At 38.7% G+C, this 15191-nt stretch overlaps 1 protein-coding gene across 1 annotated transcript in view; it reads left to right on the top strand.

The window, feature by feature from the left end:
- The first annotated feature begins 11971 nt into the window (after positions 1–11971).
- The window catches only part of GPC5 (glypican 5), a 643456-nt gene continuing 640236 nt past the window's right edge, over positions 11972–15191 (top strand). Inside the window, exons 1-2 of the mRNA XM_010006360.1 lie at positions 11972–12023; positions 12567–12728. Of these exons, the coding sequence (XP_010004662.1) occupies positions 11972–12023; positions 12567–12728 (214 nt within the window). The remainder of the gene's footprint in view (positions 12024–12566; positions 12729–15191) is intronic.

The following is a 15191-nucleotide window of genomic DNA, read 5'->3' as shown; positions in this document are numbered from 1 at the left end:
CCTTGCCCCGCCGCAGGACCTGGCTCCGCAGCCGTTCCGGGGGTTGGCAGGGTCGTTCTCGGGGTGGGACGGGGTGGTGTCTGGCACCTTGCTCAAGAGAGAAAGTGCTCTTCCCGGCGTGTGGGCTCTGCCGACACCGGAGCACCCCGAAACGTGCCTAAAATCTCTTGGCGTCCGCTTCCCGCCCCAGTGCGTGCGGCGCACGGGGAGCCAGGTGGAGCTGGGGGGTCACGCAGCTTCCAGCCGCCCGTGGGCAGGGACAGGTGTCTTGGTGCCAGAGCAAACCCCGCAGGAAGGGAAGAGCCACAGAACTGCGGCTTGGACTGGTGGAGTTACTCTTGTGTGAAATGAGAGCGACTGATGCCGCTGCTGGATCTGCACCTTTTCTCTACCGGCTGCCTGCCTGAAGCTGTAGCTGAATAAAATTCCCCGGAAACTAATGTCTTAAGTCATGGCAATTTGAGTACATCCTAGCGTTTATATCAACAATGAAAATAATTAAGGGAATAACAAATGACAAAGCGTGTATGTATATGTAATAACCGGATCTTCTTAGTGTTTATTTCGAGTCTCGTGAAAAACTCAGCTGATTTCAGTGGTGCTCCTCACAAAAATAAAATGCAGATATTTTCATGGTCGGGGTTATAGGGCTGGGTTTATTTATTTATTTTTTTTCCACACATATCTGCGAAATGTGTTCATGTTTAGATGGCAAGTTAACTGGTAAATGTGTGTCAGTGCTTTCCTGACAGAAAATTACATTTCAGTGTGACAGAAGCTGAATTAACACCCCCTTTGCTTTAAAATATCAATAGCTGCTTTTTTTAAAAAAAAATTATTTCTCATTTTTTCTCTCTTTTAAGGTAATCTGTGCAGTTTTTATTAACTCTGCAAGTTGAGATAAGGCATGCCATCATCATTTTGAATCACTTCAAAATACAGCTTTTTAATGACTCTTAATTTTAAACACAACAGGGCATCCTAAACTTGACACACTTAATATTGCAGTGTGCAGTTTACAAATCAAAATACTATATTCAGGCTATCAGTACATTTGACAACATTGCATTGTTTTCTTATATTGTCCTTAGCTAAAGATTTTATTATTATCTTCACTAAAAAGGAAATAAACACTTTAATGGCAAAGCCTGATTTGATAGGTATGGTGAAAATTAAGATGTCTGGAAAATGAAATCTGAGTCAAAGCCCCATCAGTGATTTGAATTTTTTGTGCTGATTGTTTGCTTGTTGCGTGTTTGCGTGTTGCGTGCATCAGTAAGAATGTTACAGTATCAGCTTATCTGTGTTCTTCTCATCCAGTAGTCTAGTGTAACTATTACACTTTCTCTGCCTTTGTAATTAATTTTGATACTGTATATTCACTTGTGTGGGATACTACTTGTATACTGCTCTCTGATTTGCTCCTTTCCCCTGTAATATTTTTATAACATCACTGGCATTTTCTTCTTTTGGCTTTTCTGTATTTCGTGTTCGTGAAGTAGAAGTTGTTTTTGAATTGTAGGGTGATAAAATAATTCCTTTCTGTGCTGCTGCCCCTGCAAGCAGCTGTCAGCAGGAGGTGCGGTACAGCTGCGTGGTCAGCAGCCTTTCACTCTTCACTCTTTGAAAGAATTGCGTTCATGCGGGCAGCCTGGAAAACACCAGCCCTCCCAGAACTGAGTAAAAGCAGCAGTTTTGCTCTGAGCAGCTTTGATCTCAGGGGGACATGAAACAAGTGATTGCGAACAGTAAAATCTATTCAGAATTGGAGATGACAAGAAAATGAGGATTTAATTAGTATTTTAGAAGGTTTAGGTGTAATTAAAGGTATTCATAGGCTGGAAACATAAAGTGAGGAGGAAAGAAATGTCACTTTTGCTACTAATCTTCTATATTAATCTTTCTTTTGGGGCAAGAAGTGAAAAATATTTCAAAACCTTTTCTGATGGCACTTAGAAATGTGCTTGTGTGTAATGCATACACACATACAAACACTTTCTGCAGGTGTCGGGCTTGCCTTTCTAAGGTTTAATTTGGTTGCTTAAATGTAGGCATCTGGCACCATTTCCCTAGGGCCTCTGGAATATCCCCTCAGGGCTTGCAGATACGTCATCTCTGGGGGTCTTCCGTCCTTCTGGAGCAGCGGCGGGTGATGTGTGGGATACCTTTGGCATCTGAGATGCTTCCGGTGGGTGCAGCCAGTGGCATCTAGGACCTACTCAGCTATCAAGTGATAGATGTCTACTGCAGAATGAGCTGTGTAGGACCATTGCCTCTATTTTATTGCTTACATTTCTTTATTTTACTTCAGACTTGGCTTGTGTAAGGACACCTTCAGTTGAACATCTTAAGCTGAACCACATCTTTTATGTGGAGAAGGATCATTAGGTGAAAAAGAGTAGGAATGTTAGTTGGTGTATGGATTTGTATACAGTAGAAGGCTACCTCTACATCCAATAAAATTACAGGGAAGAAGTTGGCTTATATTTGTCTTGTTTTCATTGCATATAGCAAAAGAAAACACTGTATCATTCACCACTGTATTTTTTCTCTCCTTAGTGGTAATAAAAACTAAACAGCCATGTATGAATAAATCATGCAAATTGTAATTTTGTTTCATTTGAGGACTGCCATATGTCCATATTTTGAATATATGTTAGCTCAAAAAACTGCATTATTTTATATAACTAGTTTTGCATCAGTTATATGTAGTTCCTGTATCTTTAAAGAAGCAAAATGTCTCTATCATCACATGCAAAAATGCCACGTATATGCAAGAAGGTGATCTTGAAGGATATGGGAACCACAAATTTGAGTTTGTTATCATCCACATAACACAGGATATCATGGTGTTGAAATTGTCAACTAATTATCAAGATAAATTAATATCTTTAACAAAACCAATACTTTTATTTCTACCTCTAGCAATGAAGATACTTGACTAACTGTATTTAATCTTTTGTAGCAGTGATTTGTGCACTACAGTACAGACTTATGCTCAGCCCCATCTCATACTATATTGAAATATTTATCACTTTCATTCTGGTTTTAAATGTTAGTTGCAAAAAATACTTAATTGTTTCCTGCCTGGTTCTATGTGACAAGAGTTTTTGGGTCTGTAAAGAAAAACCTTAATAGTTAAAAATCCTAAAAGACCCTTTTCATTGTGTGGAGAACCAAGCAATATGCAAAGCAGGAAATAAAGTGTCTCACTAATCAAGCAGTCTTAAAAATAGGAAGGTTTTTCTCAGGCAGTGAGTGTACTGTAACATGAATATGTATTTTATGCCATGAGCTGTAGCGTGGGCGTATGGATGGATCTTGCTAGGGTGCCTGCTAGTGGTAGGATAATCTTAGAAGGTGTTGGGAAGGACCCAGGCCTGTTCTATAATGTTGCCCATGGTGTTCTCCAAAAGCAGTGTGTAGAATGCACCATCTCTAGAAGTGCAGCTGGGCACCTCATTGAGCAAAGTCCTGGAGACATCTGAACAGAGCCATGTGCTTGAAGATGATCCCTCCCTCTTTTATTTAGCAATGCTTAAGTACTTTACAGCAATCACTGTGATGACAATTAATGGTAAATCTGGAGTGGCACTTCTAACAAAAGTGAGTTAATAGATATTGAAGGGCAAGCATGAGAAGGACATATCTAATACAGGTTGCAAGTCCATTTTGCAATAAAACACTGGTTTGAACAGCTGCTTTCAGACCTGTAGTATTTCAGTGCTGACCTTTAAAAGACTGTTTATTATTACAATCGTAGGCCTGTTTTGGGATTTTTCAGATTTGGATCTGGATTTGATCTTACAGAAGTATTTGTCTAAGTGGACAGGCGGAAATTTACCACACATCTGGTATTTTATTTTCCTGGTAATTAACATCCTCATCTTGTCAGTACTTGTTTATCTCAAGGTAGTGAAAATGTGGATTTGTACGGCTGAGACCATGAATGAAAGTTTGAAATCAGTTCCAGATCTTCTGGAAACAGATAAACCTATACCTCAGAATAATTTCATTTTATTCATGTTGAACTGTCTTTTCTATGCCTATCTAGATGGTTTTCAATTGTAACACCTTTCCTGTACTGTAACTGTTTATGTTAATATATATTTATTATAGGCTAAGTAATTCACCTCTTGTTCTCTTATGACCTTGTCTAAAAACAGATCCCAGTGTAGAACCTTCAGAATTTTGTACTAAAAAGATACAATATTCTTTATTGGAGTGGAAAAATGTTTTCTCACTGTATTTCAAAATAATTGGTTATTGACAAAACAATTCTTGTGGAAGAAAGAAAGATTTTTAGATGTGAAAATACAGAATATAAGTTTGTGGGGTTTTAACATTGGTTATGCTGAAATGGAACACCCTGTTTCACCAGCTAGTTTACATACCCTCTTCTGAAACATTACTGTAAGCCGTTGCTTGTTCTGTAACTACATAAAGAAAAAGCTTCAAAGGCACTCTGCGGATTTTGAGCAACAACTTTTTTTTGTCAGTTGGGTTCTTTTGCATATTTTTGGTTACCTGGCCATTAGAAGCAGCTGGAACAGAAGTAGGTCAATAAAATGCACTTTATATGTACATGATTAGCAGTCCTAAAGTATAAAGCAAAGTTCCCTTAGGTTTGGGAGTGATATCCATGTTAAAAGATGCTACTTTAAAAATAAATAAATAAATAAATAAATATTTACCATAAAATTCAAGGAAATAAAATAATATTGAAGAGTTAGCTGAAACCATAGACAAGTACTTATTATTAGAGTTTTGCTAAAAGTCTTCCTGAAGCTATTCTAAAACCCTTAATAAGCCTAGGTAAAATTTCATATTAACTCCTGCTTTACAAAAGGCAAAGTGCAGAAGGTTTCAAAGCTAAGTATTGCCTAACATTTGCTTAAAAGATTAAGAAGTTTGGACAACAGAGCTAATCTTTAGGTTATTTAATTTTAATACTAAACAAGTATTATGCATATCAGTGCTATATACATATGGAACTGCATGTGAGCAGATGCTGTGCATATTATTTTTTAATAACTAAAATGTAGCAGTTCAAAAGTCATACATATTGGAAAAATGACAAAAGGTTTTGTGCAAAATCTCCTTTTTCTGAACGTTGTAGGAAAAAGGAGAGCATAGTTTCTGAGAAATAAAGCTTCTGCTTACTTGTGAAAGAGACACATATTAAGTCTGTAGGAGAATGAGGAATAGTACTCACCAATTCTAATTTTTGTTTTGTTTGACAGCTCAGCTACACACTTCTGATCCTAAAATTATGGTTTATTGTACAACAATGCCATTGACTAAAACAATGCTAAATGCAACACAATGTTATCTGAACTTGAGGCACATTTATAATAACACTTCTTCAAGTTTTCCTCTCTTAAATCTTCAGTATAAAGCAATGAGAGGAAATTTATATATAGTTACTATCCATTTGGAGAATCTGGAGGCTAAGGTAGGTAATCTTATTTGCGTGCAAGTGAGGTGTTTTTGTACTGCTTTTAAATACTTCATGAAACAAATCAAAACTCCCCAAACTCACTACAGCTATATTTTCATTTGGAATAGTTGCAAGTCTGCTGCTGGCATTTTAGCCCATATTTATGCTGTGTTAAGTTTGAAGATTGAGCAGTTGTACTGGGGAGGCATCTGTAATGCACAAAAATGTATAATGTCTTTCTAATAAATCACTTATCAGAAAACTGTAAGACTATAGTGATGTAAGTGAAGGAAAATATATCTAGTTGGGAATTTTTCAGCCTTTTTGGAGTTATTTTTATTTTAAATTATTTAATATCTAGATTGTGTAATAAGTTTACTGAAGAGTTTAGCACTCATCCTCTGTAGTATTGTCTGGAGTAGTGTGAATACTACTAACGATTATGTCATGTCATAGAAGGCAAACCAAACTTTATTTCCAAATCTAGAAAGAATTCTGGGCTCGTAGAAGTCTTTAACACTGAATTATCAGATCTGCTATACAGGTAAAAGAGTATAAGACCAACTGGCCTACAAGTTCCTCAATAACATTCTTGCTGTTTTGAAGCTAGGTGTAACATTTACTTTTTCTCTTAACACTGGGGGACTTGAACTGGGTCTAGAGCGTTTAAAAAATAATAGGGAGTGGTCTCACAGTGACCTCAAACAGCTCTATCAGCACCTTTGGATACAGCTCACCTTGTAGTGGCCAAGATTTCACAAGAGATCCTACACTCATTCCTCTTTCACTACTGGTTCATCTGCTACTTAACCTTTATTTCTAGGCACAGAGGGCTGGGAATGTTGGTGAATACGTAGGCAAGGAAGGGAGAGAGTACCTCAGCATAATCTCCATCTGTGGGTACTAAATCAGTGGCACAAATTCTTGCCCATGATATGTTCAGCCATTTTCAAATCTAGTTGAATTTTGGCTTTCCTAACATCACCCACACCTGGGCAATATTTCTCTATTATCCCTTATAACCTGCCCATATTTTGACCTCCAGTTACATCTTTTTTTGCCGTGAACCTCAGTAATGAGTTCCCTGTTTACTTGAGCCAGTCCCTTGAGAAGTCTACCCACTGGAGTATCAGAATGGACTGGAAGGGGGTAGATTTAGGTTAGACATAAGGCAAAAATTCTTTACTGTTAGGGTGGTGAGACACTGGAACAGGTTGCCCAGGGAGGCTGTGGCTGCCCCCTCCCTGGAGGTGTTCAAGGTCAGGTTGGACAGGGCTTTGTGCAACCTGATCTAGTGGAAGGTGCCCCTGCCCTTGCAGGGGAGTCAGAAATAGATGGTGTTCTAGGTCCCTTCCAACCCAAACCATTCTATGATTCTATAATTTTATGATTCTAAGAAGATAAGGATAGACCAGGATGCTCAGGTGCAGTGCTCAGTGAAGCAAGTGTATTTACTGGCTTTGCTTACATGTGAGCAACACCTTTTATCTCCCTTTCCCCTCTAGTGTTGCATGCTTGTTTCTCCTCTTATTTCACCTTTTCCTCACCCTTGACTCTTTATCGTAAACTTCCCACAATAAGTTTTGTACAGTCCCACAAAATGCTTATGATACCACAAAATAAGTTTCCCACAATTTCAAGTACATAAAACACTCAGGTTAGTCTTATTTCCCCTTCCTTGTCAGCTACAAAGTTCAGGCTCTTAAAAGATCCAATTTCCTTTGTAGCCCATCAGTCAGTGGCGGACAAGTTCTGGTCTTTCTTACCATCCCCGTTATAACCTGCTTCTTAGTGTTTGTGTGTCTGTGTTTGTTTAGTTTGTCGTTTTTCTTGTTGATTGCCATTTCTTTCATGCTGAATAGTCCATACCCAGGCAACTTAATGGGCCAGATAGCATTACATTTGATGTAGCCTCACACATGGGCTGTGTGTATTTGTGTACCTGTACTAGAGGTGAGCCCCTTTCAACCTAATTTATCATTCCTGAGGGGTCTTTTGCACCCGTCTCTGTGCCACATGCACTCACCACCACTGACCTCGCTTCCCATGCTTACTTGCAAACTGTTGCCAATGTCCCCCTGACATGCCTATTTCAAAGCCCTCTATGCCAGGCTTACCAGCCTCTTGGCAAAGCTGCTGTTACTGCGCTCTGTCAATACAAATCCCATCTTTTGCTAACAACGCTCCTTCTTCTAAGAAGGACCCATGGTCATAAAAGCCTAAGTGCTGTGTATGATACTTAAAGGGAAAAACTTCTCAGTACAAGTCATCTAAGACAAATCAGGATGAAAGTAATTTACTGGTATGTGGAAGACGTCTGAAAATTGGTTAATTACACATTAATCATAGAATCATAGAATGGTTTGGGTTTGAAGCAACCTTAAAGATCATTTAGTTCCGATCCCCCTGCATGGACAGGGTCATCTCCCACTAGACCAGGTTGTTCAAAGCCCCATACCACCTGACCTTGAAGACTTCCAGGCAGGAAGCATCCACAATTTCTTTGGGCAGCCTGTTCCAGTGTCTCATCACATGCACACAGAAGAATTTATTGCTAATGTCTAACCTAAATCTACACTCTTGTAGTTTGAAACCGTTTCCCCTCATCTATCCCTACATGCCCTTGTAAACCAGCTTGCCTGTAGGCCCCTTGAGGTACTGGAAGGCCACTATAAGGTCTCCCCAGAGCCTTCTCCAGGCTGAACAGCCCCAACTCTCTCAGCCTGTCAGTAATACAAGAGGTAAACACAGTATTAGACAAAAGATGTTAATAAACACCTGCACAATTCTAATCACCTTTATTCAACTAATTCCAAAGCTTTCAAGTCCTCTCCCCCCACTAGGGCTACATCAACCCTCACATTGGCTGAGCAGGCTGCCCTGCGTGCACACCCATCCTGCAGGACATGTGGCTGTCCCAGCTTTGTGGGCACCCCTGCTGCTCCCAGCACCCCACTCATGCACCCCCCAGCGAGGAGGTATATCTGCAGCCCAAGGTAGGGTCCTTGTGTGCTGTCCCTGCTCTGCCAGCCCACTTCTGGGTACAGGTTTTTCTTTGGAGGGTAAGAAAAAGAAAGGGTATGCACAAATAATTGAAAAAACCCAAACAAACTAGAAATTTATTTTTAAGTACCCAAACATAACTAAAACTTTTCCTTTTCATAAAAGAAGAACTTACATAGGGGAATAAAGAATACAGTAAGTCTGAAATTAGTATCGTAGTGAAATGTGTCCAAACAATATAATAACTTGGTTCCTCTTTTACAGTGTCTGCTGCATGACTAAGTAGCTGCTTGTCTTTTTTCAAAGGTCTTGAGTTGTTTTTTGTTACAAGCAGAGGATAATATTCAGTAAACAAAAGGGAAAAGGCTGTTGTAATGCAGTACCATAAGTATTGCTATCAGAATAAACATTTTTGCACTTGGTGTTTGTCAGATGTGTTGCTGCTGGTGTACTACAAACTATGCCTTGGTTTGTCTGGTACTGTGATATTCTTGTGTGATATACTCCTTGAAAAAAAAAAAGTAAAATGGGAGAGAGAGAATTGCATGTTTTACCTGTGCGTAGACCCTTCTGGTATGATGGGTAAATATTGCTGCAGGCTTATTTATCATTCTTTTAATTTGTTTGTAGGTAGGTGGTATATTAGTCCAGTTTGGTGCTTGCTGTTTTAACAGGATGTTATTTTAAAATTCTTGTTTGCTGTAGCTAATATTTAAATTCATTAGTATTCAATATGACAGCAAATATATCTAATTGCAAGCAAGAGGTTCTAAAAGGTTTAATAGAAACTTGCAGTGCTTTATTTCCTTAAACAATGTCAATTTAGACATGCTTTGCATTAGAGTTGTGGTACCTGAAGTTTTATGTTTGATACACATGCAGCGTAACTCACCCCTGGAACAGGTAATACTAACACAGCTTTAATTGATTTGAGTCATGCACCATTGATCTGTTCTCTTGACCCATTCCCTTGGGTCTGTCTCTTTCTAGAACCAAAGTTTGCTGAAGCTGTCACCATTGCCTTGATAAAATGTTTTAACTTTTAAGCAATTGTTGTATCACTCTTAAATGATGCAGCATTTTCTACACTTGCTTTCTTTTATCATGGGCTGCAATTTGGACTATTGCAGGTCATACCATTATTTTGTGAGGAAAAGTGGGATGGGAGCATAGGAGTCTTGAGGATTTTGGATATGGACTTGCGATGTCTAAGACTGGGAGTGTGAGAATGCTGTAGGAACGTGGGGATGGTCAGCAGTGCAGCGATCTCAGTTTGGAGACTGGGAGGTTGAATTTAGTGGGGTCAAAGGACTGAAATCTGGTTTGGGGAAGCAGGGAGCAGGTAGCGGAGATGGAAGAGAGGGAGGCTGTATATAGGTAGTTACATGGATTCAGAGGTTGTAGACACTGGTGAACTGTATTTTTAATGCTCATAATAAAAATTAATTTAAGATTCTCATTAATGTTGCTTGGAGGCAAGCAACTTCGTTAAAGGCTGGCTCTGGCACTAAGCACTTTCTTTGGCATACATAACATGAATACTTGAGTAGCTAATAAAGAGATAATTTAATAGACTACCTTAATTTTGCAGCTTTATTTTCATTCTTCAGCTGAATTGGAACTGTTGGAGGATGGAAAATTAAAGTCTTCACATGGCAAGAGATTTGTAAAGGCAGCTAGCCAGGATAAATTAATTCATTTGTAAATTGTAAAAAATGTACATATTGAAGAACACTGACATTCTATTTTTAAATAAATTATGAGGATAGATAGCCTTCAAAAACATCACACCATATGAGGAAAAATATATCTTGTAACAATAGCGCATCACTTAAGAAATACATTTTCGTAATATTCTCAGAAGTTCAGTGGTTCATACTTGCATTAGAATAGAGTTTTAACTTTCCATTGAGATCCTTTAAAAATTGGGAGAAATCATAGAATGTGTGGGGTTGGAAGGGACCTTTAATGATCATCTAGTCCAGCTCCCTCTATAGTCTGCAGGGACATTCTGACTACATCCAGTTGCTCAGAGCCTGGTTGAGCCTGACCTTGAATGTTTCCAGGGATGGGGCCTCCACCACCTCTCTGGGCAAACTGTTCCAGTGATTCACCACCCTCATTGTAAATAACTTCTTCCTAATGTATAATCTAAATCTACTCTGCTCTAGTTTAAGACCACTGTTGCTCATCTTTTTGCTACACACCCCTTTAAACATACCCTCCCCAGCTTCAGGTACTGGAAGGCTGCTATAAGGTCTCCCAGGAGCCTTCTCCTCTCCAGGCTGAACAACCCCAGCTCTCTCAGCCTGTCTTCACTGGAGAGGTGTTTTAGCCCTTGTGTCATTTTTGTGGCCCTTCTCTGAACTCATTCCAACAGGTCCATGTCTCTCTTGTGTTCAAGACACCAGAGCTGGACACAGTACTCCAGGTAGGGTCTCACAAGAGCAGAGTAGAGGGGCAGAATCACCTCCCTTGACCAGCTGGCCACACTTCCTTTGATGCAGCCCAGGATGTCATTGGCCCTCTGGGCTGTGAGCGCACATTGTTTGCTTATGTACAATTTAAAATCCACTAGTACCCCAAGTCTATTTCTGCAGGGATGCTCTCTGTCACATCATCCCCCAGCCTGTACTGATATTGAGGATTGCTCCTACCCAGGTTGCAGGACCTTGCACTTCGCCTTGTTGAACCTCATGAGGTTCACCTGGGCCCTCTTCTCAAGCATGTCCAGGTCCCTCTGGATGGCATCCTGTCCCTCTGGCATATCACCACACCAGCTTGGTGTCATCAGCAAACTTGCTCAGGGTTCTCAGTAGTATTCTGTAGTATTTAATACTGAAGATTCAAATGTATCCTCCTTCCACATCTGCTTTTGGATGGAGGGACAAGGAATTGTGAAGATGGAAAACATGAATGCCAGAAGGAAACGTTTAGCAAATTTGAGGCAGTATTTCTGCAATTAGAAAGGGAGATTCATTTATTTGTCATGGGAATCAAATTACTTCTGTGTAGTACTGTAGGGACAAGTGTTCATCCAGGAGTCAGATAACTCACTTTTTTTAATGGTCACTTGCATTTTTCATTCTAGTCTTGTGCTTTTCTAAATGTGGTTTCTAAGGAATCTTCTCGATCTTTTCTAGCTGTCTAAATATGATACAGTGGGTTCCTGCTTTAGGATTGCTGTATGAAAATAATGTTTTTTCCCACTGTATTCATTAAGATTGCTTCAAGCAACACATGGATAAAGAGAAAGGAGTGTGATATAATAAATTTAAACATTTTGACATTCTTCCAGAATGCTCTGATCCAGCCTTCAGTAGCTTAACTTTTCTTTGTTAATTTTCTGGAATGTATTATTTAAACCACCTAATTTACAGAGGATAACTAATGGAATATTTTGGGGTCCTGACCTGTTTGTGTAGTAGTGAATTGACATGAAAGATAGATGGGAATATTAGACACCAGAGAAAGATACAGTAAGATAGATTAGATTGGAATTTAAGACTGCTCCATATAAAGGTTGATATGAGCGTATTCATTATAAACCTACCAGGCTTTCCACTGGTGTGGAAACACTGTAAGAGTGTAGTTAACTCCTTCCAGTCAAAGATTTACTGAAGAACAAGAGTGCCAGCCATGACCTGGCCCAGCAATTCAGTGTTCTAGATGATCATAGACTTGTAGAATAGTTTGTGTTAGAAGGGAAATTTAAAGGTGATCTAGTCCATGTCTGTGCAGTAAGCAGGGACATCCTCAATTAGATCAGGTTGCTCAGAGGTCCACCCAACCTGACCTCAAATGTTTCCAGAGATGGGGCATCTGCCACCCGTACAATAATGTACAATACATATTCAATGTGTTTTACCAACATTATCAGTATTCACAGCTGGAATAGGGTTACTGTGTCAGGGAAATTATATGACAGTAATTAACTGTTATAAGTGTAATATTCCAACAGAATTTTAGTTCGTATTCCTTTCTATTTTTTGTTTAACAAGACCAGATGTATTTAAGGCTTTGAGTATTCCTCTTATGTATCTATACCTATGTAAAAAAAACAGTTTTCTATGTATTTGTGCATCGAGTACTTCTGTTTCATAGTAATTATCTCTTTCTCTAGGGGTTGATCTTCAGGTTTGTACTTCTAAAAATTCAACATGCTGTACCAGAAAGATGGAAGAAAGATACCAGACTGCAGCAAAGCAAGATATACAGCAAGTGCTTCAAACATCAAGTGCTACATTAAAATTTTTAATATCTCGCAATGCAGCTGCTTTTCAAGGTAAGACTTTCTGCTTTTTGTTTCCACACTTATTCATGCTTTTCTTGATTTTCATCTTTGATTAGTTTATGCATGTAATAAAATTTACCTGTTAATTTTTACACTCTCTGTTTGCTTTTATGCTTTCAAAGGAAGGTTATTAGAAACTGCATTGCTTTTGGAATTTGTGACTTAGAATATATATATATTTGAGGGAAAATAAGAAACTATTTCAGTAAGATGCTTTGATTTGAATTGTAAATCAGCAACTTGATGTTTCTCTTAAACTTTTTTAATTTTGACATTACTAAAATGCAAAATTACTGCCTTTAGTACTAGAAGAAAGAGATTTTGTTATTCCATTATTTCTTCCCACCATGCTTTTTGTCTAGTTCTAATATAAATACTTGGGTAGTTTGTTTTTGAGGTTCATTTTTGGGATCTGGTTTTGTAAGCTTTTGGGTTTCTAAAAATTCCTGAATTTCTAAAAATGATTAAAAAAAATAATAATTACAGGCTGAGTGAGAGTTGCTCCAATACAGAATATGAAGCTTCCTGACAAATAGATGAACAAACAAACAAACAAACAGTTATTTGGGCTGGAGGTGGAATTGCTTTTTAGCAATTACCCTGGGTAATAATCAGTTTTCTCTGAATTAATAAGGCATAAGTTAATGCAGAAATTGGTTGGGAGCTGGGAAGAAATAGTGGCAATATGAGGTTATATGTGATAGAAAGGAATATAGAGTTCATATGTGTTGAGGACAAAACCCTACAGTCTTGTCATTTGTCTAGTACTGTGTACCTATGGCCTTAATGACCACTTGACTGATCGGGACAAGACGGTCACTTCTTGCAGGCTTAGGAAGTTGTCCTTCTGATGACTCCCTCTGTTTTAATCTGTAAAACTAAACCAAACTGCCTAGGGTCATTAAATGGTCAGCAAGTTTGACTTGGGGGTCCTAAAAACTTCACTTTTTGAAATTTAGGCTGTCTGATGCTAAAAACAAGTTGCTGTTGCTCTCTGCCTTCTGGGAGTATTGCCATTTAGCCTGACTAACACAAATGTCAACGGTTGTCATGATGTTTCTTGGGTTTGAGCTCTATTAACATAATAAGACATCATACCTGGTTTGAATTTAGTTTTGACACTGCTTTGAGCACAAGTTTGGACTGGAGACCTCCTGAAGGCCCCTTCCAATCTGAATTAGTGAATGACAGGGTGTCTATTACAGCATTCACCACTAATTTTTCAGGCATTCCTTCCCTTTACATTTAGCTGAGGCTGGACTGTGGAGCTGGGAGTGCCATTACCACTTCTGCTACTTTGGCATCCGGAAAAAGATCTCAGCAGTCCCCCAGAGAACATGAAGGGGATTATTAGGGTGTTCACAGAGGGAGCAGGTGTCCTGGACATTGCCATTGTTGTCACCTGCCTCTTTTCAAAGTCTGTTGAGGTTTGATACCTTGGCCTAAAAGAGGTGAACTGGATCCAAACAGAACAAATAGGTAATGTTATCTTTCCATTTTTTACATATTTAGTAAAGAGAGGTAGGTAGGTAGGCAAGTAATGTGTATCTGCCTCTGGAGGTCTTCGGGGGTGTGTTTTCCCTCAGTGTTAAATACAGTCTAGAGATACTGGGTACTTCAGAATGACTAAGTACTTTATGATGTTTGTGTCTGTGAAATGAGGCATTTGTCTGCCTATCTATATGTTAAATGTTTGTGTCTGTATCTTTCTATGAGAGTAAATATAGATATATATATTGACATATCCTTGTTACCTTACGTTTGTTAAAATCCTGTGGTTCTATATTGTGGTAAGTGCTACCTGCTAATAGTAGCCCTCTATTGACAATTTTCAACTGTTGCAAAAATCCCATGTGTCTTAGAACATGTCAAGTTACATGGTGCAAATTGCACCACTTGTGTACTGCTTCCTAGGAAGTACTGTTTCAGGCTTTTTCTTTACAAGCAAGAGTGTTTCAGAGTCCCTGTTTGGTTTTTTTTCTGTGGATCTTGTTTCTTTTTAGTACGTTTGAGGAGTGGTAAGGGAACAGAAGGATAGGTAAGAGTTAATCTGGTGAGTGGAAGATATACTATGGAGAGAAAGAAATAATTTTTCCTTTGGGAAAGGCGATTAGAGAATTTAAACTGTATAATAATCATATTTCAAGACAGTTATTTTGATAGGATAACACTTGCATATCTCTGCATTTTTAGTATTTATTTTCTTAATAACTGAGAAAAAGATTGAATTTTCTGCAGGGATTGCCATAACTTCTCCATTCTAGTGGAAACCATAGAAACAAATGTTTTTTAAACTTTATATACTGTAGACATCCCTCTCTCTACATATATATACCTATACATATATATATACACACAGAGTCCTTTTGCACAATTCTTAGATGTTACTCAAAGTTCACACTGACCTTTGTCTATATCTTCAAACAAAATACAAACAAGTGCCACCAGGGTCAA

The sequence above is a fragment of the Chaetura pelagica genome, unplaced genomic scaffold, assembly GCF_000747805.2.
Source record: "Chaetura pelagica isolate M959 unplaced genomic scaffold, ChaPel_1.0 scaffold29, whole genome shotgun sequence".
Taxonomy (NCBI): Eukaryota; Metazoa; Chordata; class Aves; order Apodiformes; family Apodidae; genus Chaetura; species Chaetura pelagica.
The sequence above is the reverse complement of the archived record's forward strand: the minus strand, read 5'-3'. Positions and strand labels throughout refer to the sequence as shown.